Source organism: Nannobrachium achirus (assembly GCF_963921795.1).
Source record: "Nannobrachium achirus genome assembly, chromosome: 7".
NCBI lineage: Eukaryota > Metazoa > Chordata > Actinopteri > Myctophiformes > Myctophidae > Nannobrachium > Nannobrachium achirus.
In genome coordinates this window covers 18,071,157-18,098,576 of record NC_137816.1, presented here as the reverse complement: position 1 = coordinate 18,098,576, position 27,420 = coordinate 18,071,157, and the positions used below count along the sequence as shown (strand labels likewise).

The following is a 27,420-nucleotide window of genomic DNA, read 5'->3' as shown; positions in this document are numbered from 1 at the left end:
AAACAAATGCTTGCAATTCAGAATAAGTTTTTTTCAGAGTCATTTTTTCCTTTATAGTGTAGTGATATATAGCAAGTGAATGAGACTGAAAATTACCCTAGCTGTCAAACATTTTCCCAGCCATTTTAAAAAAGACACCCCAGACAAATTTGTTTAATAACCCTCCTAGATGACAAATCCATTGAGAAACGGACCTTTGCTCTCCACGGTCACGGAACTGCCATTTTTGACCCAACTAGAAGGCATTCAAAGCAAACACCACCAAGCGCGTCCGCGACCCACAAATGGGTCCCGACCCAGTGTTTTGGAACCAGTGGTCTACGTCATTTCCGTTGCGCGAAGTAGGAACAGTGAACACATTTGGCGCTCTGCAGCACTTCACTCTATTTAATGCCTAGTTTTTTAATTAAACGGAATGAAATCAGGCCGTCTTGAATCCGGCGGTGGCTTCACGACAAAGTGTCGGCGACAGGTCTGCGTGGTGTGGACGTCTGGGCTGCGATGTCGTCGTGATAAATGGAACAAATAAATAAAATAACAGGAGTGGCAAAACAACGAGCCAACGCTCCCTGATCAAACATTGATTGCAGACCAGCCACCAGATCAGTGCCAGCCGTTTAATCACGACAAAGTCATGAACAGGAATACCAAACTAAAGAAAAATCCGGTGAGTTTAATCAGTTTAAAATATAGCAGCCACAATGCTAGCATGCTATGATGCTATCTCTGTAGCAGTCAGGTTTTGAGAATCACTTCAGAACGTTTTGTCGTTGATTATCAATGGTGCAAAAAGTACTCAATTGTTTTACTTGAGTAAAGGTATCAACATGTCTCCTTTCCGACTTACCCTAACCCTAACCTTAACCTCTATGGAAGTGTTGCCACTCCGACAATAAGAAGTCACTGTCGGAGTGGCGACAGGTCGGAATGGAGAGAGCCCCCCCCCCTGCAAAGTCTGCAATGTAGAAATACTCTGTTAATTAAGTAGGCTACAGTACATGGAATAGTAAATGTACTTGTTACTTTACACCACTGTTAATCACAGCCTTACTTCAGAACGATTGTCATTGATTATGTTAGAGTGGATTGGTCTAGTGTTTCTCAAACATTTTCACCTCCAAATTGATGATGTGTTAGTATTATTTAGCCGTGCATGATTGTTCATTCTGCTGAGGTAATGTTTCATAAGTCACATCATTATGTAACATTACACCATTGGTTCTCAAACAAGGACTCCCACACCCAGTTTGGTTTGCGTTATATAGGCCATAGGCCTTATAACCTGACAGTGTAGCAAAAAAACGAAGCTGGGAACCCCTCAGGTATCCCTGGGGGTCCCTTGGCCCCACTGTGGGAACTGCACTGACTACACCGAAAAGGATTTACGCCACGTAGTATTCTAGTTTTTGGAACTACATTCACTTCACTCTACATGACTTGAGACTACCACTACCTGGTTGTTTCTTTGTTGACTATGGTTCATCTGATCTCACACCTGTACGTTGCTCAGGATAGATTGTCTGCTGAGCTCAGCTAAATGCCTAAATTATACAAAACGGTAGTAGACCCTCAAAATACAAAAGTTCCATTGGGGAGATCTGACATTCTTGCATCTTCATTTCATATATTTGAAACAGAATGTTCTTCCATTCTTAACTGTACAGTTAGTACTACAGACTACAGTTGTTGCTTTATCGTGCTGCAATTTGGACACATTGAAGACAGTTTTTTTGGTCTCACAGGTCACGGTCACCAGGGCAGGACAGAGGGATATCTCATCCTTTTTCTCCCCACCAAAACAAAGGGTAGGAAATAGGGCTGTAACTATCAATTATTTTCTTAATAATGATTATTCTATTGTTTTATTGTTTACCTTTTGTGGGGGGAATCAATGTGAAGAAATTCAAACTTTAAATCAATTTGTCTGATTAACCAGTAAGGCATAATTAGTCAGTCTTCAACGTTGTTTGAACAATCAACAAATGCATATCCAAAACTCTGTTTCTATAGGAGTTTCTAAGGAATACTAAGTAAACTCATGTTTTCAATGTGTTGCTTTCAGGGCACAGTATCTTCCATCCTCATACCAAGTTACCAACATCCACTGCTATAGCACCTACCAAGACTTTACCTCAGAATAATAATGGTAAACTTTCCTTTTTCAAACAGCTTTCTTCCTCCCCAAAGAAATCTCTCTCTCCATCCAAGAAGAACATCCTTGGGGACCTAGAGAATGTCCCTCCTTCATCTCCTGACCTTATCATTTCATCTCCTGACCTGATCCCTGAGACCCCAGACAGTGAGATTCAACATAACCGCACATCAACGTCCAAAGGCAGAGTTCAGCACCACCTCCAGTCCTCTGAACTGGGGAACGTTGACAAGCTGTCCCCTGTCTGTCGGAGTTCACACAGAGAGAGGACGGAAGAGCGAAGATCTTTTTCAGTAAAGAGACTCTTCAGCACTCATGATGAAGCCAACAATGCCAAAAGATCTAGAACCGACAACACACAACTGACCAAAAAAGCCTCGTGCCCCAAAACGAATGGCATAAAAGTAACAAGTCCTACCATTTCCATTAAAAAAACATTCCCCCCCAGAGACCATTTACTAAAAGAATGCCTGCAGTCGATTGGTCAGTCTGAGAGATCACAAGGTCAAGGGTCAGCAGTCAGTTTGTCAAGAGCTTTGTCAGCTATTGACAGCAGAAAGCAAGTGATATCACTGAAGCCTGTCTCTGTGAGAGGGGTTTCCCTGCAGTCGTCCAAGAGGGAAAGGGAACCGGAATGTGTGTTTACTGTGATAACTGAACAGAAACTCAAGGAGAAAGACAGGCTCCCATCCTTAACAAAACGCACATCCACACCCATTCTGGGCACTGCGCCTGAGTCAGATACACACGCGCTTAATGCTGTAGACATGCACACACCAGCTATCTGCAATGCCACAGTGGTGCCACAGACAGGCTCAGGAGTGGAAGTGCAACGTCTATCTGGAGCTCCAGGAACAGCAGTGACCTCATCAGTCAAAGAAGGAATTTCTGTGGCATCCGTGGACCAAGACATAGTTGGATCCACGGCCATGATATCATCCGACCACAATGGAGTTGGAGGTATACCTGTTCTGTAGCTGTGTTAGAACTAGGAGAGCTCATTTACAATGTTATTCATTTCGGAGATGCAAAGGAATTGGAAGTGTAAAAGCTCAATTATACTTTGGCGTGCAACCCTTTCAACAAGACGTCATGCAGCAAAGATTATGTATTTTCAACACTTTAGCCTGTCAGTGTAGTGAGTGTACTATGATATTGCCATCTTTTTGCAGTTTTTACTCAATATTTTATATTTTATTATGACGATGTGATGATTACTACTATTGTTACTGATATATTAGGCTATACTACTTTTTTGTATGTTGCAGGATTTGAAACTTTGGATGACGGGTGGTTTGATGAGCCAATGGAGCAGAGCACTGCCAATGTCCAGGTGGAGAAGTTCAAAACGACACGGTAAGAAATGCAAATCTGTGTGTGTGTAGTGGAAAGCTTTGATGTTTCCTTGTCACTCCTTTATTTCCCGGAGTGTAACCATTAAGCAGACCAAAGTCCATGTCCAAAGTCTGGCCCAGGGGCCAAACATGGCACGAGGACAGATTTGATATGGCCTGCTGCTTCCTTCCTAAATGTATTGTTTGTGGGCCTGACTATATACAGTAGTCATGTGAACATAATAAATGTTTTCTGAGTGTTTTGACATTAACCTGGACAGCATGATAGGAACATTCTCTGTAGGATTTGTAATTATTCCTAACTGCTTGTTCCTTATACTGTCTCTTTTTCAAGATGTGAAAGAAACGTTTTTACATCTTGTTACATTTGGCACGACTGCCATTTGAACAAAAGACAATTTATAGCAGTGTAATATATTATAATATCAATGCAGTGCATGCATGTGAAAAAGGCTGAATTGTTTTTGTTTTGTTCACAGCTGCATAGATGAGTGGCCATTAAAAGTAATTTGTTTATGATTATTGATTACTAACTAAATGGTTCAGATTACATACATTAGACTCTCACATTCTCTTCCTCTCAGATGACAGGTGCTCACCAACACTATTAACAGCCATATACATATGTATCTCTCTACCTACAGTAAAGTACCAGACCATGTGATACTGTGTGGAGGCCATAACAACCGTTACTGGGTTCTAGATGTGGAAGAGAAGCCTAGAGAGAAACAACTGACTATCACGTCTTCTAAAGCACTCCATCCCACTGAGACATGTCTGCTTAAAGATGGATGGTTAGTGTGTTCTCAATCCGCTATTTTCTCTTCATTCTTTTGGTATTTCTAAGCCTAATTTACTCTCCCTCGCACAACGGTGGCGCATGCTGAAAATAAGCACACCTAGAAGTTCACACCGCATTGCATCTGTGCTGCTTTGTGAACTTGTTGCCTATTTTCATTGCGTGGCAAAATGTCAGTCTGGCTTGTACATGCATCTATTCCATGTTGTTTGTCAGTCTCTTTCTCTTCTATCTACATTCATTCATGTCTATTCACTGTTTGTCAGGCAGTTAAATTGCTCAAATCCACTCTCTCTGTGACTCCAGGGAAATGTGCCCAGTCTCTGCTGGAAGTGTGGTACATCTGGAGGGCCGCTGTGATGCTGGTTCCTGGCTGGTGGACAGGGAGCATGGCTTTCTGGTTCTGCTTCCTGATTACCTGATCTCTGGAACTAGCGTTGCTAACTCCATCCGCTGCATGAGGCGTGCTGTGCTTTCCGAAATGTTCAAGGTAAATGGACACCATGAGTAGTATCCGACGTGTGTGCCTAAAAATAGGACATTTTCAACTATGACTGAACATTCATGCTCTTCATAAGTTTCACATTCACTTTTTGTCTCACTATGCTTAGCGACTTTGATTGGTCTACTGTACTTTAGTCGTATCTGTCAACCACTAAACCATTAGCATTATAATCCTTGTACTAAAATGATCAAACATTATTATAGATATAACACCCTGGCTTGTAGAAGAGAATGCTTTATTTTGTATTACTTTGTGTATACTGAACCAAATTGGTAGATGGTTTCACCTTTTGTAACTCAACCAGTTCAACTTCTGTTCATGTCAGGGTTTTGACGGTGGTTCGAAGCAGATGCTGAACGGAACCATGGTCCATGAAGTATTCCAGAAGGCTGCTGTTGCTAAAGATTTCTCCACGGAGACATTGACACGCCTTGCAGATGAAGCACTGCACAGCCCTCAGCACCTAGGAACTATGTAAGTGTGTGTTTACTATTTATGTTTATAGTATGTGTCTATTGAAAACTGTCTTCCTTAGCTGAGCAGGATTTGGACAACCCACATGACCTGGGACAAATGTAAGATAGAGTGTTGTCACTTTGTGCATTGTGTGTGTTCATGTGTGTGCCGGCATGTTTAAAAGGATCCCTGGCTAATACGACAAATATTCCTTAATACATTATAATTGTCCTGTATAACTAGAAAGTAAAATGAAAAACACCTTAAATATTTTATTTCTTCTAGAAATAGCTAATCTTTCACTCAATAAGGGAAATGCCTGTCACAAGTTGATGATGTCAGTAATATCATGCACATGTCATTGGGACTGACAAAACATAAGAATATATATATATACTAGAATTTTGCGGCCCTTCGGACCGCAAAACCCTAGAGTTCGGGCAGCTGCGCGGCCCTCACAGCCATGTGGTGAAATATGGAGAGCAATAGATGTCTGTAGAATACACAGCATATTTTGCTGTAGGCAAGTTTAGAGGATCTAATAGTGGGTAACATGACAGAAGAGTATAATAGAGTATTGTGTAAAAATACCATGTAGTTACACGAAAAGGTAAGAGTATTTGTATAGCATCAGCTAAGAGTTAGGAAATGACAGATGTAACATTGCAACAGGATTAGGTCAATGAGGAAGAAGCACTTCTCTATGAAGTACAGTTCCAATGCACAGATGTATCAAAACAATGTGTTTCTTTCATTAATATTTTATTTAAAAGAAAGTTCACCACGCAAAATGAATGCAATGATATTTAGTACAAAAGTGTATGAGTGAATAGAATATTTGGTGTGGGGCCCATTGGAGGATTGGATTAGAAGCCTTGGATCAGATCATGTGTGCTGGAAGGCAGAGGACTTCGTTTCCTGTGCCCTGTAGATAGGGCCTGTATTGGTGGTGCCTGCCCTGGGCGGGGTCGGGGAGCTGGCAGGTGACCTGAACAGATAGCACAGGTGCGATAAGGAACTTGGAGGCATCATTGTAAAAGAAATGTCATGAGCTAATGAGTTGATGGGGGAGGGAGGTTAGAAATGATAGCTGGTTCAGTGTCCAAGTTGATTCAGCAGTGTTATTGATGTGAAGTGGTAAGAACTATGTTTGTGACGAGTTATGTAGCTTACATGAAAGGAAGTTGCATCAGCCAGATGTTGCAGAGATTGTGATGGCAGCTGCAGAAAGGGAGTAACAGAAAAGGCAGGAATCAAGTGCAGTGTGACATGCCCAGCAGGGATGATGTGTAAGTAAAGCAAGTGATATGTTTGTAAAGTGTTGCATCAATGTCAGTTATATAGATGTAGAAATTACACATGTTGCAATGCAAAATTATTAAAAAAAAGTTTTTTGAGAAAAAAAAAGTTTTTTGAGAAAAAAAAGTTTTTTGAAAAAAAAAAAAGTTTTTTGAAAAAAAAAAGTTTTTTGAGAAAAACATTTTTTGGAAAAAAAAATGTTTTGGAAAAAAAAAAACGCACACACACACACACACACACACACACACACACACACACACACACACACACCCCTCTGTTGTAATTCGATACTCTACTCTGCTCAGCTCCTCTCCCCCCTCCCTCCCCCCCCCCCCCCTCCCTCTGTAACTTGATACTCTGATGATCATTTTGACGTTTCAGCACTGGCCAGAATGGTCAGAATACTCTGTCAGGACTGGCTGCTCTGCGTGAGGCGAGATTTTGTTAAATTGAAATAAATGCGGTTCAAAGAGTGGCATGTTTAAAATGTGGACAGTGGGAAATTTTCACGTTTGTTCGACGTGGTGGCTATGTTTGTGAGAGGTGTTTGTGAGAATATGTAGCTAAACATTCTGGTTTAGGTTTGCCTCCAATTGATCCAATATAGATGCTTGATATATATATATATATATATATATATATATATATATATATATATATATATATCGTGACTATTAATTGAAGCCGAGGCCGAATTGGGCCAATCCCATGGATGAGCCCTGACAGCACATGGTTGGTGCTACAGACTCCAAATTTCGCACACAGACAGCTCAGACCTTTGTCTACGTTCTTAGCTAGGCCTCGACCCGACCGGATATGCGGTTTTCCGGAACCAACGCGAAAGGTTTGTAATCTCCATATGCGGAGTCCTGACTACTAATTGAAGCCAATGGACGCCGAATCCAAATTGGCCCGAATCGCATGGATGAGCCCTGACAGCACATGGTTGGTGCTACAGACTCAAAATTTCGCACAAAGACAGCTCAGACCTTTGCCTACGTTCTTAGCTAGGCCTCAACCCGACCCGATACACAGTTTTTCGGATCCGGCACGAAAGGTTTGGAATCTCCGTATGCGGAGATGACTGACATCGGGCTGTTCCGGAGCAAGCGCTGACTCATTGTGACATCACTTCATAAAAGGCTCTGACATCACATACTGTACATACATACATATTGTTGAGTCAACAAAAAATCTCTCTGAATGGGCATAAACTAAAGTCTTTCTTCCTCTCACTTCGAGGTGAGCAAAGTTCAGGGTGCTCTTCAGAGCGGTTGGGTTCAGGGGAATTAGCGGGCTGTGCCTTTAAGAGAACCAGGTGAATAATGTGGATAAGCCCGGGCAGTTCCCTCTCACGCTAAACTTAATCCTGACTACTAATTGAAGCCGAGGCAGAATTGGGCCAATCGCACGAAAGAGCCCTGACAGCACATGATTGGTTCTACAGACTCCAAATTTCGCACGCAGATAGCTCAGATCTTTGCCTACGTTCTTAGCTAGGCCTCGACCCGACCCGATATGCAGTTTTCCGGAACCATTTGGAATCTCCATATGCGGAGTCCTGACTACTAAATGAAGCCAATGGACGCTGAATCCGAATTGGCCCGAATCGCATGAAAGAGCCCTGAAAACACATGGTTGGTGCTACAGACTCCAAATTTCGCACGCAGATAGCTCAGACCTTTGCCTACGTTCTTAGCTAGGCCTCGACCCGACTTGATAAACGTTTTTTTTTATCCGGCGCGAAAGGTTCGGAATCTCTGTATGCAGAGATGTCTGACATCGGGCTGTTCCGGAGCAGGCGCTGACTCATTGTGACATCACTTCATAAAAGGCTCTGACATCACGTACGCTATGAGTCAACAAAAAATCCAAATATGGAGATACCCGACACATCTCATTAAGTTTCACCTCACAAGCCCCATATTTGGACCTGGACGATAGACCTCATGCTGCTTAGAAACCTGCAAGCAGGTCCTGGCCGCACTCAAGAATGGCACCAGAAAGGTGGTAATGCAAATGATGAACAGAGTCATTGAGTGTGAGATTGTAGTAGGCACAAAGAGGAGTGAAACAATCTTCCTACCAAGAATACCTCACTATGACAGAGGTGAGCTTACCTTCACCTTCATTAGACGACAGTTCCCTATCCGTTTAGCTTTCTCTGTTACCATCAATAAGGGTCAGGGCCAAGAGAATGAACGAGTTGGCATCTACTTGCCTCAACCTGTGTTTGCTCATGGCCAACTCTACACAGCCTTCTCCAAAGGTTGTAAAAGTTTTCATTGTGGATAATGACATGGGCATTACTGACATTGTTTATAGCGAACTCCTTTAGGATAATAAGCATAAAGGGAGAGGCAGAGATGTCCATATATGGGCATAAATGCACACAGATGGTCAAAACGGGTCCTATGACAACAGGTTAGTATAATGGTATTTGCATTAAAGGTGGGGCATTCATTCCCTATTTACATCATTCCCGAGCATGCCAGGCGCCGACCTAGACGCTCGGCCGCCCAGTATATATGTCACGGTTTTTTTGCGTCTCAGAGAATTAGAGAAACGGAGCGCTTGCCGTGCCGCACAGGGCGGAACAAGCGGTCGCCACAACAACGTCCTCCAGGCGGAGCCACTCGATTGTCCACGACATTGCAAGCGGCGCGAAGGCCAGCGGACCTTGGTCCTGCTCTTCGCCCCGAGCGCCGCAGGCTCGAGTGGCCGCGAAGAGCGGACCAGGGCCGCCGCGCGAGTTACGAAGCCGTGGTGAATGCAATCGTTACGGCCTGGGCAAGCCCACGATAAACGCCCTGTCCAAGTGACTACAATGGAGCTAATGGCTAGGCTAGGCTAGGCTAGGCTAGTAAATAAAGAAAGAGAGTCGCAAACGAGTGACGTCAGCGCCTTCACTATTGAATGGCTGCGTCGCCATCTGGTGGTGATTAGTGTGTGGTGAACTACAAAACGAGCGCTCTTACCGAGGTCTCCCTGAGTTACCCAGTTACCCTGTAACATATATATATACACACACACACAACATACATATATATATACATTATTTTCTGGACTATAAGGCGCACCTGACTATAAGGCGCACTGTCAATGAATGGTCTATTTTCAAACTGTTTTCATATATAAGGCGCACCTGACTATAAGGCGCACATAATAGACGCTACCGTTGCGTTATGCATCCAACAGATGGAGCTGTGCTAAAGGGAATGTCAATGTCAATGAATGATCCATATATAAGGCGCACTGGACTATAAGGCGCACTGTAGTTTTTTGAGAAAATTAAAGGCTTATAGTCCGGAAAATACGGTACACATATAGATACACACACACACACACACACACACACACACACATACATACATATACAGTATTTTACACTAATCCTTTGATATCAATGCTTAAAAATTCAGAAATTAGTATTTGTGTTTGTTGGATTGACGTGTGTATGTTTGTGTGGTTCTCTCTCCAGGTACAGTTTGGGTTTGAGCCAGGAAGAGATGAAGCAGGAGCTGAGTGATTATCTGCCCTCCCTCAAAGACTGGGCAAACGAATACCTCCGTTCTTCCAACCCCAAACCAATCAGTTTCAAACTGTATGTGTAATACTAATTCTGGGGGTCCTTGACATGAAAATGTTCCAAACCACTGTTTAGGTTCTCAGTCTCCCTTCTCTCTTTCAGTCCTAGCAGCGGAGGAGCTCCAAGCAGGGGGAATGACGCCTCGGCCGTGGCGGTGACAGTAACTGAGTTGGGGGACATCGAGGAGAATGTGTGGTCGCCACGGTTCGGGCTGAAGGGGAAGATAGACTTGACAGCGCAAGTTCGAATCCAGAGACCAGGCAAAGGTGGTATAGCCCAGCAGAGGATCATGGCCCTAGAGCTGAAAACTGGGAAAGAGTCGAACTCTATAGAGCACCGTAGTCAGGTTGGTACACAGGAAAGTCATTGGTGTAAAAATGCATCTGCATCGTTAACACATTCCGAGTGAAATTAACTGGATTGAAATAAATAAAAAACTCACACACATTCTTTTAAAGCCATCCAGACATCATCAACATTGTCATCTGATCTGTAGCATCTGTAATTTAGAGTTTTGTCTCCAGAAAGTACATAGATACTTGTATGTTTGCGCACATTTAGGTTGTTGTGTACACTTTGAGTGTAGTCAGGCTGGGGCTGACTTTATAAACATCCACATTTCCCTGTAGTTAATTCTGTTCATTTTGGCTTGTGTGCATGTAGGTGATCCTGTACACTCTTATGGGCATGGAGAGAAACATATCTGCTGACGCTGGCTTCCTGCTGTATCTTAAGACTGGCAACGTGCACCCTGTAGTAGCAAGCCATATGGACCGCAGAGGTATTTTGCAAACACGCACACACACACACACACACAACCCCCCCCCCCCCCCCCCTGTTATACTGTTACATTACCAGTAAGACACCTAAGGGCAAAAAGTGAGGTTGCGCCATGTCTTGGCCATCTGGCCAGTGATGTATATCAGACCATTTACCCATATATGGAGACCCCTGGTACCCATAGATATTCACATATATGGGCTTAATATTGATGACATAAGGGATCTCCATATATGGGCATAACAGGGATTTGGTTCCCCTGGCATCACAGGGATCTCCATATATATATATATATATATATATATATATATATATATATATATATATATATCAATAATATATATATATATATGTTACAGTACGTTTGGGTAACTCAGTACGTTCATTGTAAGAGCGCTTGTTTTGTCGTTCACCACACACCAATCACCACCAGATGGCGACGACAGCCATTCACTAGTGAAGGCGCTGACGTCACTCGTTTGCGACTCTCTTTCTTTATTTACTAGCCTAGCTCGGCAGTGTTTAGCCATTAGCTTACTATGAGCTAGGGAGCGCTCCATTGTAGTCACTTGGACAGGGCGTTTATCGTGGGCTTGCCCAGGCCTTACGGCCTGGGCATAAATATAACGATTGCATTCACCACGGCTTCGTAACTCTGGCCCTGGCTCTTCGCGCCGCTTGCAATGTCGTGGACAATCGAGCGGCTCCGCCTGGAGGACGTTGTTGTGGCGACCGCTTGTTCCGCCCCGTGCCGCACGACGAGTGCTCCGTTTCTCGACCGTACTGTTTCTCTATCAAACCGTGACACATATATATATATATATATATATATATATATATATATATATATATATATATATATATATCATTGATATATCTTTGATATATCTAACTTTGTACTTGTACAAGAGGGAATCACTGCTTGGCCAGGGGAGCTGTTGTGGTTTTTGAGCTTCCGGCTTTACTACTTGCCAACTAGTAGGTGTCCTACCCGAAACCAGGGCCTACATTTCTCAATGGAAGAGGGAGACCACCTCAGCTCAAGACATATTTCTTTACTCTTGCTTTTAGCTGAATGTTTAAATCCCTGTGCTGCTAATTGACTTCCGCACTGTTCTGAAATTGTTCTTCAATGTTTTATTTTTTTCTGCTTTATTGTATTCATTGTAATGTATATATATATTTTTTTTTCTGTTAAGCACTTGTGCTTCATCTTTTGCTCTGTAAAGCGCTTTGAGCTGCATTTCATGTCATGAAAGGTGCTATACAAATAACGTTTATTATTATTAATCACAGTCAAATCATTGGAGGTGGTCAAGTTCTATTGTATTAACATAACTGTACCATACAGATTGGTTAAAATGACACTTATACATTAGTTCCAGATTGCAGCTTTTAATATTACATTGACTTTTAATAATACATAACAATGACCATCCAATACACCGCATCACAGTTCCCTGCAACCAAGGACGGGGCCCTGTCTTTTCACATCCAGGTAAACGGCATGGTCTTTTCCATCTATCCATCTACCAAACCTCTCTTTCTCTCTGTTTACATCAGAGTTGTTGAAGCTGAGGAACATGATGGCTCATCACCTAGGCAACACTCTGGAGAAGGGGCCAGAGGGCAGCCATCTGTCCAGACATCTTCCTGACATCCTGACAGACAGACAGACCTGCCATTACTGCCCTCAGAAGAGAAACTGTGCTTTATACGAGAGGTACACCATAAAACCTTGAGCTTGAAGCCTAATTGATTCTTCTCAAACAACAGTGTTGCTAACAGTAAATAACTGATTAGAAAACAAAAAAAAACTAAGCAAAAGTATAAATTAGGCTTAAAGGAGAACCACATTTTTGTACTTGATCTCTTTCTGTGTGAGTGCAAGTTGGGATTGAAATGTATGCCAGCGAAGGGATACAAAGAAATATAATGACTCTAGTCAGAGAAAGTTGTAAAGCTAAAGAAAGGTGTGGATAATGCTCATGTAAAGTTCTGGCTGTGATTCTGAGCAATACAGAGTGAAAAGGTGTAACATGTGTGAATTTTATTCTGACTGGCATTAAATGGAGATAAACACATTTACACTTGTAGGTACACTTGTAGTTTAAAACCCACTCCAACAATGTCTTAAAATCCAGGTGGTACTGTTTCCATATCAATTTATATGTGCAGTAAATCAGTTGTTGAATCCCAAGTGTTAAACATAAGCTGAGTTTATAGTAAACTGCCAAAATGCAACATCACTACATTCAAACCCCCCACATCACGTTTGACAATGGAATGAGCGTTTTACCAGTCTGTCATAAGAAACTGCTTGACAAAATGACAACATTAATTTAAATGAGTAACCTTCCACCTCTCAGGGTGGTGAACAGTGGATCACCAGACAACATCTCATCAGAGGCTGTGCGTGAGTTTGTTCTGCAAGAGACGGGTCACCTGACCCCACTGCACCTGAACTACTTCTCTAAATGGCTGCTGCTCTGCTGCCTAGAGACTGTTACCATGGAGAACAAGAATGGACGCAAGCACGTGTGGCTGCAAACTGCTGAAGAGAGGTCAGAGCCTGGGTCATGTAAAACACAGACACGTAATATATATATTTATTGCATTTACACGGCTTGATTCTGATTGGATGTTTTTCAAAAACACAGCTAGAAATGGGCAATCACGCAACGTAATATTGATTAATATCTGATCAACACTTCCTACTGGGTTTGTGTTGTGAGCTGAACTGTTGCACTGCACTGCCTGGCATCTATGGACTCTATCTTTGTTTTTACCGTGAGCAATTCAATCCTTTTACAATCCCTGTTACATTTTGTGTGGTGTTTTTATAGCCATGTATTAAGCAGGATAATGAATCGTGAGCTGGACATTGTTTAGAAATAAACCACTTCAGTGTGATAAGACCCCTCAGGGTCTAATAATGACTAATCACTATTTATCATAAAAAGTTTTCTTTTAAAAATCTTAAACACTGCTAAGTGTAAATGTATGTACTGCACATCAACGTAATTAATTGTATGCTTGTGAGTTTGCAACAAAGCTTCTAATTTCAGTGTCAGTTACTTTTGGATTACTTTGCCACCAAAATATGAAGTATAATGCAGTTTTCCAAGCAAATTGTCAGTTTACAATGTGTGGCGTTAAGTAGGCCCACTAAAGCAGTAAAGAGAACAAGATTCTATCTGGTTTGTTTTTTTCCAGGGAGAAAAGTGGGCGCTGTGCAGGGAACCTGGAGCTCTTGGGGCCAGTCACTGTTCAGTCAGAAGAGGTTTTCCTCCATCACTTCCAGCGACCGGGCACAGCCTCACAGCAGGGGGTCAAAAGTGGTCTGGCAGAGGGGGAGCGTGTTGTCGTTAGCGACCAGGAGGGTCGTCTAATTGCCGTGGCATCAGGCTACCTTTGTGCAGTCAGCGGAACCTTGATCAGCTGCACTCTGGATAAGTGAGTATACGTGTACAATATGTTATTCATTTCACACAGACACTGGTTTATTAACTCTTTTACCGCTTTGGACGTTCCCGTTCGCCCCATTTTTCACGGCGGCGCGATGCCAATTGTACGTTCTTTCGCTCGTTCTTTTGTACCTTGTTTTGATGTCTGTAAACTGATGAGGGGTCGCGCGGGTGTGTACAGTATAAGCATCTCCTGTAATCCTGCTTTGAAATCTCCACCTCACGTAAACATCAACTCTGCAGCGGCCCATTTCACATTAATTATTGCATGAGGCTGCCCTCTACTGCTAGTATGACCAAAGTGCACTATGTAATGAGGGGAAAAAAAAGAAAAAAAAGAGATCTTTGTCTATAACTTCGCAAAGGTAAGCTGCTTTTGCTGGCACAAGACCCAATAAATAAATAATAACATCTGGCAGTAAAACTGTTAAATACATTTTCTAAAAAAAGTTATGTTTTTTTTTAAATATATATGTTGCCTTAAAAGGCTAAGTTATGTACTCTTATCACTGCTCAAGTATCATCTTATATCTACCACCAAAATGACCACTAAAATAGTCATTGTAGTAATTCAGACCTGCAGTGCACCCAGAGGTCTGCTCAGTGGAAATCACCTAATTAGGTGCATGTGTGTGTTGCAGAGACTTGTCTAAGTACAGTGGTGTTCTATTTCGGTTGGACCGTGATGATGGGGTGATTGGCCTCAGTACTCACCTCACCAATCTCTCCAGGCTGATGGAAGACAGTCAGGACAGGTATGTCAATTGCTAAACATAATGTGTTCCGTCTCTCTCTTATCTCTCTCGCTCTCTCTCTCTCTCTGTCCCTCCACCCCACACACACACACACACAGAATGATGTGCAGTGGGATGGTTTGCTGCGACATGAGCTCCCCTATTATACAAGCTCACATTATGCTAAAAAAGACGTGCATTGGACACAATGAGCGCTCAGCTTCAACTAATTCAAAATTGCGCGATGCAACCCGTAAAGCGACTTACCTCATTGTGCGAACATGAAGTGACTGCTATGGAGAAACAAGTCTTTAGCTATGAGTTTTCTCAATCCCCCAAAACAGGTGCAGGAGTAGCGCTAGGTAGAGTAGCGTGTGTGTGTTTTCAAAGAGTCCTGGTCAACAATGCTTTTCCGAAGTTTCCTCCTTGCAGCCACACATATCCACACGGTACTGAGCAGCATGTGTGTGCAGCCTGATTACAAGCGTTTGTGTGATAAGATAAACACATCTCCGACCACAACTGTCTAACTTTGCCCAGCGTTGCCATGTTTTGTTTGTGAGAGAGAAACAAGCAAACAGGACTATGAAAATAAGTCCACGTTTTTGTGTTGCTGGTTCTACAAACAGGGATCTCCATGTATGGGCATAAAAGGGATTGTATGTATGATGTCAGATATCATAGATGTCATAGGACTTTCACATAACGAATAACTGAGTAAGCATGTTTGGGGTCTCACAGCATATCTCCATATACAGTACTTGGATCTCCATATATGGGTACCAGGGGTCTCCATATATGGGTAACTGATCCGATATACATCACTGGCCAGATGGCCAAGAAATGGCACAACCTTGCCCTTTAGGGTAAGGTCGCTTGTCTCCCTGAGGCGTTTTACTAGTAGTACAGTTTATACAGGATGTTTTGATAAGAAGATATACAAGAGTAGTATGTGTTCATTAGCTATGATAAAGTATACCGAATTATGCGTTAATTAGCTATGATGGTAAAGTATTTACAGTATTACAGTATTTGATAGTAGTAAGCTATTATATATCAAATAGTATGATGATAAGCTATGACGGTAAAATATTCTGAACTGTATACAGTAGTTTTGATAATATATACTAGCCTACAGCCCCTTGGTGTGAAGCAGACAGACGCTTTGTGATGTAAATCGCATCACAGGACAAAGCCGCCTACAGGCCAAAATTTGGGGAAATATTTTAAACATTTGGGGATTATGAGAAGTAGAGACACATTTGAAGGTGATAAAGTTGATGTTGGGCAAGGTACATGCGTTATTGATTTTTGTATTATGTTTTTTAGACAATTGAACAACTGCTGAACGTGGAGTTACAGATGGAAACACACACAAACACACAAACACACAGGGCGATTCTAATTAAGGTTGTGGGATATAATATCTATATCACACTGTAAGAGTATGCTGTAATAAACCATGATGCTATGTATGTACAGTAGTAAGTTATAAGCCATGATAGAATACTTTAAAGTGGTATAATAATAAGCCATGATTGTATAATGTGTTTTGTATTGAAGAGTAGTCCGCTGTAAGAAGGGGTTATGACAGTACAGTATAATGTATTCTGTGGTATGATAGTATCATGTGGTAATAAGTAGAAATTGATCTATCTTTGTCTATGTGTTTTCTTCTGTGTGGGACTGTACTGTATATTCAGTAATCGTCTGAGGGAGCTGACAGTTGACCTCCGTCCTCCTGAGTTCATCTCTAGTCTCAGCTCTGTTCTTCCCAGAGACGCCAAAGACATCGTAGCCAACATACTCAAGGGTATGTACTCTACTCTGTCATATACTACTGTACCCATGCAGAACAAAGATCATCATTGTCTTTATATTACTCTGTTCACGTATATTCTCTTTAGTTGTATGCACTATTCTAGTTTGTTTGTAACTCAATTTCGAAATGTCATCACCTAGCGTACCATTTCAAAATTACAACTCGGCTCACAAAAGGCTTGTTGTGTTTCCATGCTTTTAAGGTGCTGTTGAACTCTGCACTGTTGAATAGTATTAACACATTTGTTGCAATCTAAAAAATCTCTTTGAAGGTCCAAGATGCCAAGTCTCCATAGACTTCTAATTCATAGTGCACGGATCATGCACGTCCATGCCTAGATCATGCACCACGTGTGTACACGCTGTTCACAGCTTTCAAACAAAAAAATCTGCTTAGAAATCCGTTCAGGCATTCATGATATAGCAACCATTATGTTTTCTTCAAATGTAAAGAAACATGGCTGCCATGTTTGAAAGAATGGGTTGTAGTGATGCGCGGGTCAGCTTTTTTTCATAACCCGCACGACCCACAGCCCGCACGAAACGTAACCCGCCCGCGCCGCAGAACAATATATAAATCAACGAATCCGACCGCCCCGCAACCCGCATTTTAAAAAAATATGGTATATCATCTCCACAATAGCTCATCTTTATATACGGCTCTCTAAGTACCCAAAGTCGCTTTACAGAAAGGTCTACAGTAGCACAATATTGTCATGGGCTAAATAAACAAACGTGTTGTTCAAATTGGGGTTTAGCCTAAAAGACATTCATTCAAAGATGTTCATTCTCTCTGGGGCATCGTCGGGGTAAGAATGGCGTTTCAGGTTTTATGTCAATCATATTTATACAGCGCCTCGCACTTTAAACAGACAGCAAAAGACGGACAATATTAAATCCTGTTGGTTATTGATTAATCACCAGATTGGAGAGATGGGAGCGACTGGAGTCTCGAGGTGAGCGTGGTTGGTTCATTCAGTCAAAAAATCCGTCTCACTTGCGAAAGTTGTGTTTCAAATCGTATCCGTTGACTGGCTGGTTATATAACTTAACCGACACACACAAAGTATTTATAAACAGACTTGTGTGGATGACAGAGACATATAAGTGAAATCCTGATCAGCGACACGCGCTGAATTGTTTGTGCATCTTCTCTGCTGTGCTCACGTTGTGTCAAATGTTGGCAAAATGTGGTTCGCGGCCCCAACAGAAGCGGAATTGGGACGGTCCTCGCACCAAGGAGCGGAGGAGAAACCTCGCTCCTCTCTGGCGCATTTTAAAACTCGCTCACTCGTCGTGCTCGTATTCAAACGTAGTATTCTTATTCTTATAGGCCTACTCTTATTAAGAATAAAAGGCAAATAAGAACAGGTGATTATTCTTATTTATTTTTTGCACATGAGTGGTGATAACCCGCCCGCCGCCCGCCAATGGAGTCTGAAAACCTTGACCCACCCACCCGCATGCGGGCGGGTTGGCGGGCGGGTGGGGGCACCGGGTCAATCCGCGCATCACTAATGGGTTGGTATGGGGGTTAAACATGCAATATCGCGATCATGCCTATTACATTTCTGGAGGTCCAAAAAACTTTTTTGAAAAAAAAAAAAAAAAAATCTTCAAAAACAGCCCAAACTCGGGGAAACTCAGGGGTTGGCACAGGTATGGTACCTATACAAACTCGGGAAACTCTGGGTTGGCAACAGAAAGGTTAATAAATGTTTTGATGCATTTTATTTAACTTTTTTGAGCGGTGGTCACACCGTCTCCTATACGTGGCCGTGTGTGTATGCGTCCGTCCGGCCGTCCGTGTATGTAGCCTCAAGCCTGCAGTACCTTTTCTTTTTTTTTCTTTTTTTCTTTTTTTTTATAAATCTTTTTATTAGGGGCACAATTTTACACAATAAAAAACAGACAAAAACTAAACAAACAAACAAAAAACAAAATAAAGAATACAATAACAATCGCACAACAACAACAACATCAGCAAGTGCACAACTCATGTCTTACAGTTCATGTCAGATAGTTGACCCAGCTCTCAGCTGGGAGAACAATGGGGACCAAAGGTCCTGGAACATCAGTCCTCGATTACGTGTTTCAAAAGTCAGTTTTTCCAGTGGTAATAGTTGAGCTAATTGCTCTTGGAACATCCCAAAGGTGGGTGACAGTTCATCTTTCCAAAAGGAATTTTTTAGCAAAATATGTTATGGTAATTAACAGTCTATATTTTTTTATGTCCATCCTGATCTCCGATAGATCGTTCAGTAGGTACACACATGGGGACAAATCAAATTCTGTTTCCAGTACAGACCTTGTGAATGAGTGAATTGAGTCCCAAAAATGTTTTAGTTTTTCACATTGCCAAAACATATGCAAAAATGTTCCTCTGTTAGTTTTACATCTAGGACAGTTTTGAGAATTATCATTACAAATGTTATGCATTTTTATTGGTGTTAGGTAAAATTTATGAATAAATTTAAAATTGGCTTCTTTGATTTTGTTACTTGTAAATGAAAAGTGTATTCGATCACAGATATTTGTCCAAGTGTTTTCTTCAAATGTCATTGCTAAATCAGTCTCCCAGATGTTCAACAAAGGTAAGAAAGCTGATTGACAGTCTTTGGATAGTATGTCATATAATTCACTGATTTTACCTTTAATTGTGGTTGATAGTGTTAATGTTTCTTCTATTTCATATAATTCTAATCTTAACTTATTTTCTCTCCTGAGTGACTGTATAACATTTCGCATTTGTAAATATTTAAAGAAATCTGTGTTTGGAATTCCATATTCTGTTCTTAAATCCATAAATGATTTTAACTGCTTGTTTGTGTGAAACAAGTCTTTAATTTGATTTATCCCCAACTGACTCCACCTTTGAATATTAACTGATGTTAAATGTTTGTCCAAGTCTGGATTACAAAGAATAGGAGAAAGCAAAGTTGTACAGTTGATAATACCAAGTTTTTTTGAACAATCCTTCCAAGCACGCAATGTGTTTGATATGGTGAAACAGTTACCTATGTTTCTTATTTTATTAACTTGTTTTATAAATATAAGAGAGCCCAGTGGTATTGGGTCAACAAATTTAGCTTCCATCTGAACCCATTGTGAGTCTTGTCTTCCCAACGACCATGACAAAACATTTCTTAATTGAGCTGACCAATAATAATATTGGAGGTTGGGAAGACCAAGACCTCTCATGGATTCTGGTTTCATAAGAGTCACCAATTTTATTCTGGGTTGTTACACCAGATGAATTTTGAAATCGGTCTATTTATTACTTTGAAAAAATCTGTAAAAAGGTAGCATGGTAACATTTGAAAATGAAAATTTAGTCTTGGAAGGACGTTCATTCTTATCACATTTATTCTTCCCAATAGAGATAATGGTAGCGTAGCCCATTTACATAGATCACTTTTTATTTTTTCTATAAGAGGACAGTGATTTTCCCTGTATAAGTTCTCCAGTTTCGGTGTGATATTTATTCCTAAGTATCTAAACCCTTCTGGAGTCCAGTTAAAGGGATATGTGTTGTGCATCATTTCTGTTGGCGTCATGTGCAGGAGACACGCGTTAGATTTATTGAAATTTATCTTGTATCCAGAGTATTTTCCAAATTGTTCTATTTCGTTATATAAATGTATTAAGGATTGCTCTGGTTCTGTTATGTATAAAATAATATCATCTGCATATAAAGATATTTTGTGCTCCTCATTATTAATTTTCATTCCTTTAATGTTTATATTGTCTCGCACACATGACGCCAACAATTCTACCACCATCGCAAAGAGCGAGCTTGACAACGCGTGTGTGTGTGTGTGTGTGTGTGTGTGTGTGTGTGTGTGTGTGTGTGTGTGTGTGTGTGTGTGTGTGTGTGTGTGTGTGTGTGTGTGTGTGTGTGTGTGTGTGTGTGTGTGTGTGTGTGTGTGTGTGTGTGTGTGTGTGTGTGTCACTAGGTCTCAACAAACCCCAGAAACAGGCTATGAAGAAGGTGCTACTGTCTAAAGACTACACACTGATTGTTGGCATGCCTGGCACAGGCAAAACCACGACCATCTGCACCCTGGTGAGCTTTGAACCAACTAGAACTCCAAACTAATCCATGCTTTGCAATCGAGTTAGAATAAACTCCCAAGAAAAAACCCTTGATGGGAAAAGAAAAATGAAGAATCCTAAGGAAAGGTCACGCCCTGTTTCCGTGTGGACTGGTATGAAATACTGGAGGTGCTGAGTGGGCAATATCCATCACCTCACAACCCCCCTCTCTTCCCCATATTATTTCTCTCTTGGTGACTGTGTATTCCTCTCAGGTTCGTATCCTGCATGCCTGTGGCTTCAGTGTCTTGCTGACCAGCTACACACACTCTGCTGTTGACAACATCCTGTTGAAGCTCAAACGTTTTCGTGTGGGCTTCCTGCGTCTGGGCCAGGGCCAGAAGGTATACCTTACTCAGACTTTGGCTCTGTCTTATTTGAAAGCTACCTAGGTACGTAGCATCTTTTGGAAATATGTCTGTTCACTACAGTCTCATTACAGCAAGAAACATTGGATACACCATAGTTAGATTCTTTGCTTTGGGGGTGACAAGATAGCCAAGTGGTTGGGATATCCCATAAGACCATGTACAGTAGCAAGGCCAGTGACCCTTGCATCCATCATCAAAGTCATTCAGTTCATCTGTTGGGCAAGAGGATGGAAACTGCTAAATCTGTCACTTGATGCTACCGTTCTAGATTTCAATTCATGTAAACCTTTGGACAAATCTGTTTAATGTTAACTAGGCAACGAGGTGATATGATTCAACCTTCCAAATGAGACCCTAACCCTATTAAAAGATGCTTTTTTTTTTTTTTTTACTAGTGTCATTTTGGAGAATTATCAATATCCTTTTTCTAATCATCACATTTTGTCTTTGTCTTTTTCTCCACTCTCTCTGCATCTCTGTATGCATGCCTAGGTCCATCCAGATATATTGCCCTATACAGAGGAGAGGCGGTGGAAGGATGCCGTTCACAATCTGTCAGAACTCGAGCAGCTTTATAACAAGGAGGTGAGGAGATGTGGGCTGCATCACGTTCATTTGATTTGACCTGCTACAAAAACATCAGAATATTACTTGACTCTGGAATTACTTACCCCCCCCCCCCCCTCACTCTGCCATTAAACTCTTTCTCTAGCTTGTGGTGGCCACCACCTGTATGAGCACCAAACACCCTATTTTCTCACGTCGCCGGTTCGATTTCTGCATCATTGACGAGGCCTCACAGATCAGCCAACCTATCTGCCTGGGACCACTGTTCTATGCCAATAGATTTGTACTGGTGGGAGATCACCAGCAGCTACCTCCTATTGTACAAAACCAGGAAGCGAGGTATAACGGTATTTTGTGTGTGTGTATGTGTGTATGTGTGTCTGTGTATGCATAATCTAATATATATGCATCTGTTTGTGTACTGTACTGTATATAATGATTCTGTCTCTCTAGGTCTTTGGGGATGGATGAAAGCCTGTTTAAACGCCTAGAGCCCAACAGTGAAGCAGTTGTCCAACTCAATGTACAGTATAGGATGAACAGGTACACATTAGCCCTTGACTTGCACTCCAGTAAATTGGATTGATGGATTGGATACCTTTATTGATCCTGTCTCCCTCTCTGTCTCCCTCTCTCTCCAGTCAGATAATGTCTCTCAGTAACTCGCTGATGTACGACGGCCGGCTGGAGTGTGGATCTGAAAGGACAGCCACCGCCTTGCTCTCCTTGCCCTTCCTGGTTTCAGTCCAATCTCAGCTCAGCTCCCTGGCTATGACATGCCCACAGCATGACATGGCCTGGATACAGTCAGCGCTGTTGCCTAGCAACCCTGTCTGCTTCCTGGATACCTCACTGGTGGGTTGAAGTTCACTAGGATATGCACTAATGCAGGGGTCTTCAACAGGTGGTCCTCGGAGTTACTACAGGGGGGCCGCCAAAGTCTTTGTGTGATAGGGTAATTATTTTAAATGAACAACTTGAACCCTCACATCCCTATCCCGAGGATAATTTTCGCCAAAAATAGCAGAGGCGAGAGCTTGTAGATCGGCTATTTTTGGCAAATACGTAGGTTTGGTGTTAGAGGTTAAGTGGTTATATGTCTGAAAAAAACACATTAATACAAATCCAACATAGACTGATGCCAGTGCTGTCAAACAAGTCTATGAATACTATCTATGAAATCTGGAAAATCTGCTACACAATTTTATACAATATGTAGTGGGGGTCCCTACTTTATCTCCCTCTCAGCTAAGGGGTCCTTGGCCTGAAAACGTTGAAGACCCCTGCACTAATGTGTTTTGAAGGATTCTCAAGAGCAAGAAAATTTTAGACAACTGCTTGTCATAAATCATTCAATTGCAGTGGGAAAGCATTACTGAAATGTTGTATATAATAATTAACGCTATTTCAGCATACCTAATTTTCGCAAAGCTCTAAACAAGTCAAACACATTAAATGTGAAACCCCACGAGTCTGCCAAATAAAATCAAAACAACATTACAGTATGTTGTCTCTGACTCACAGACCGATTGAGCAGACATTTCTAGAACCAGTTGAATAGTGAATGCACTGGATGGAGGGGAGGGAAGGCGGGAGTATTTGAATGGAAAACACTCCTTTATTGGATTATGCCTTTGAAAATGTTAAATATGTAAAATATGACTGTATAATAAGAAGATGGATATATAGTGCTCTCCGCGTGGAAATTACGTCTCTGCATTGAGCCACTGGTGTGTAGCTCGCCTCAGAGTCAGTGCACAGGGGAGCAGTTTGACGTTAAGTGTCTTGCTCACTGGGACTCGTAACCAGGTGACAAAGCCTGGAGGAGCCAAGGATCAAACCAGGGACTTTTTAATTTCCCAGACAGCCACTCAAACCTCCTGAGCTGCTGCCTGTGTAGTTTTCTGATAGTCAAAAATAGAACAACACAAATATGTATTGTAGCCTGTATATCACACAATTATCACACAAAAAATTGTATCATGTGGTTCTCAGGGTCCACATGGGAACAGCGTGGCTCGGCTGGCTCCCTTGTGGACCTCGCACTTCATGCAAATCCTGTGCTTACCAACCAATATATATTGTGCTGCACTCTGTTCCAGACGTGGCTGTTAATCAGATTTTTATCTTGATCTTAATAGTGACTTTGACCATTACACCTTATTGTCTTTGTGGCAGCCTACTGATCATTCCCACAGAGTTTAATGAAAACTCTCACACACACACACACACACACACACACACACACACACACACACACACACACACACACACACACAATTGTGCAATACTTGCCAAGTTGCCATGCTTGCAGGTAACTAGTTTCTCTGTACTGTAGGTGCCAGCATTGGAGACAGTGGAGCAGGGAGGCGTCAGCAACCACATTGAGGCTGCCCTGATACGTACACTACTGACTCTGCTGATAAAGGTATGGCAATGCATGCGCACATACTGTACTGTACATGGTTTCTTAATTATCTTTGACACTTCAAAGTGCATTTTAATGTTCTGACGTCATGTTCCATTATGTAAACATTGGAAGACAATGTCAAGCTGTGAAACGTGGGACAATATATAAAAAAGAATGAAATGCATTCATAAGATGTGTAATATAATATGCCTCGATGCATACAGTATCTAATAATACTGTGTTTAGGCTGGCTATAATGTATGTTGAAATGGCATCTAATGAGAAAATCACATTCATTGTCTTTGAACAAGCTCTGTTTAATGCTAGTAATTTTGGAATGTATACATGTCTGAGTCTCAGCATCATCCCCTTTTCATCGTTAATGTCTTTAACCCATTTAGGCCTAACCTATAGAATAGGGCTAAATCAGAAATTAGCCTACAAAACAAATATGTTGCTACATACTGTACATGTACTGTAAGCCCCTCCCAAACAGCAAAATGTGTTCCCGGCCTGAATGGGTCAGGGTGTAAGTCCATAAATATGAGCCACTACAGGCAACAGCTGGAATCCATTTCAGTGTCACATCTTCCATCTGTCCCTTTTCACATTGTTTCAGGGTATTTGGGGTGTTATGCTTGCTTGATAGAATAATCAGAGAATAATCAGATCTTTGGGTTTGCCAGTTGCCTATAACGCTGGTGATTCTGTCTTTGTTTTTCAGTCTCATTCATTGACCACCAACCTACCATTAAGTCTCTGAACTGAGTAACTTAATGTTCCTACATATCTTATTATTTTCCTATTTCATTTCTTTATAGGCAGGTTGCAAGGCCCGTGATATTGGCGTTATCGCCCCCTACAGACAGCAGTTGAAAACGATCTCGGATCTGCTGCAGTCGTCTGAGTTCAGCGCTGTGGAGGTTAACACGGTTGACAAATACCAAGGTCGTGACAAGAGCCTTATCGTGTTGTCCTTTGTGAGGAGTTCCACGGAGGAGGGAAACGTATGTATCTATTACTTTATTTTCATCATTGCCTTTATGTTCCGGTCTACGTATCACGTATCTCACGTGCTGCTTTTTGTTTTTGTGTTTTCATTCTCACAAACGACATTTATACTGCGGAACATGGATGTCACTGACCGTTCAATATTTACCTGTATTGTTGACTAGTGTCACCACCCCTCCTCCTGAGGTGTATTTTAATCATTCTGCTTTTTATTAGCGTTTGAGTTGGAAATATTTGCAGATTGAACATCCATGAAATGACTCATAAGCGAAACAAAACATGAACGTCTCTTTATTAATTGTAGACTTTATATGAGCTATGTGTGCTCGTCTGTGAACCCGGCCCCCTGGTTTCTAGCATAGATGGTTTCCAGGGGGAATTTACTAGAGAAGGGAACACACACATGTAAATCTCGCCTACTACATTTGATTTAACCTCGCATCACCACTAGGCTTTCTATACCAAAAGATACGAAAGGATTATACCAACACGTTTTAAACTAGGGGAATCATTTTGGAGGTGCACGCCGCCGGAGGTTCAAGTGACGTGTTCTTTGACCAATCAAATGTAGCCTGGGATCCCAGGCTACTTTTGATTGGGTAAAGCGCACTTGTAGGATATTCTCTACACGTTGTAATGGGACCTGCCAACAGATTTGGTTGCTGGCCGCTGAATCTGTCTTGAGAGGTTACCCTGACCCTAACACAATCAGAGCATTTTCCCTCTATCTGAAAGGAAAGCAAAAAGAACCGAAAACTGTTCAAAAACAATTATTACAATATGATCAAAATTCATCTCTGTTTCCGTCTGTCTGTCTGTCTGTCTCTCTCCTCTCCCTCCATCCATAGTTGGGCGAGTTACTAAAGGACTGGCGCCGTCTGAATGTAGCGGTCACCAGGGCTAAACACAAGCTGCTTATGGTGGGCTCAGCTTTAACGCTACGACGCTACGCACCGCTGGAGAAACTACTGAATCACCTGCAACAAGAGAACATGATATCCTTTTTATATGGCTTATTAAGTTTTACTGTTACAACAGTATTGCTAATCAAATGCATACACAAAGGCAAATATTATGTCCTTTTTAATATTACAGATTTTTATGGCATGGCTCTGTAGGAAGCGTCCAGAAGAAAGGTGTGACTTTTTCAGGGCTGATCTTGCAAACCGCTGGACCGATAATTGCAGATAACAGATTTCATGAACATGCTGCAAGTAGGCCAACAAAATGTATATCCACATTTTTCACATGTTTTATATTTTTCTGAATATAGTAGCCTACTTTGCTGTCAACTGTTCTGACTTTTTTTGTCTTCCAACTTGTCGTTCAGAATCAGAATGTGTTTGTAACTATGTGAAATCTGGAAAATGTTCTTAGTTTCAGTCAGCAAAATATCTATCCGTGGCATGTGATCTGTTTTTGAGTGAAAACTCTTGTGTGTGTGTGTGTGTGTGTGTGTGTGTGTGTGTGTGTGTGTGTGTGTCTTGTGCAACTACTGTGGTATTTTCCTGAACCATGACTTCACATAACCCAGCTCCCTCCAGCCGCCCATGAGGCCCTGCCCAGCATGCACCTTTGATCACAGGTTCTACTCACCATGGTGTGTTACGTTTTCTGACCGCACAGCAGCCAACGATTCTGCAACACCTCAACAAGTTATCACACAGTTACAGTACATCCCATGTTCTGGCTGTCATGTCTTACAACCATCCAGGTGCTGGGAGATCTCACTTGTTTCTCAGACAAGCTGGGAATGTTGTGGCGTATGATCTTTTTACAGTCAGCAACAGGGTGGAAGATGCATTGACAGAGCAAACTGGAACCGCAGCCTCATGGACTTGAAACTATCTAAACTACTATAACACATAGGTACAATTTAGGGAGAATGTTTTAATTTCACTTGATGCTACATCTTCCTTTCTGTGGCCCCCCTCATAGTGGCTATTTTGTTTTGAGTTGATATGTAAGTCAGAGACTTACTAAACAGAGGACCAGGGTCTATGAATGAA

General features: G+C 41.8%; 1 protein-coding gene across 1 annotated transcript; it reads left to right on the top strand.

Moving 5' to 3' along the window:
- Positions 1-374: 374 nt before the first annotated feature.
- On the top strand, positions 375-26,553 carry dna2 (DNA replication helicase/nuclease 2; the record flags this gene model as incomplete). The annotated part of the gene is made up of 25 exons (XM_080730086.1): positions 375-667; positions 1,743-1,805; positions 2,170-3,112; positions 3,421-3,508; positions 4,152-4,301; positions 4,613-4,796; positions 5,137-5,285; positions 10,048-10,170; positions 10,258-10,501; positions 10,819-10,936; positions 12,499-12,658; positions 13,305-13,499; positions 14,152-14,391; positions 15,044-15,157; positions 16,840-16,949; positions 20,914-21,023; positions 21,268-21,396; positions 21,916-22,008; positions 22,136-22,329; positions 22,444-22,533; positions 22,632-22,845; positions 24,329-24,418; positions 25,222-25,407; positions 26,260-26,448; positions 26,530-26,553. Exons 1-25 carry the CDS (start codon positions 635-637, stop codon positions 26,551-26,553), a joined length of 4,233 nt encoding a protein of 1,410 aa, XP_080586212.1. The 5' UTR covers positions 375-634.
- Positions 26,554-27,420: the final 867 nt, after the last annotated feature.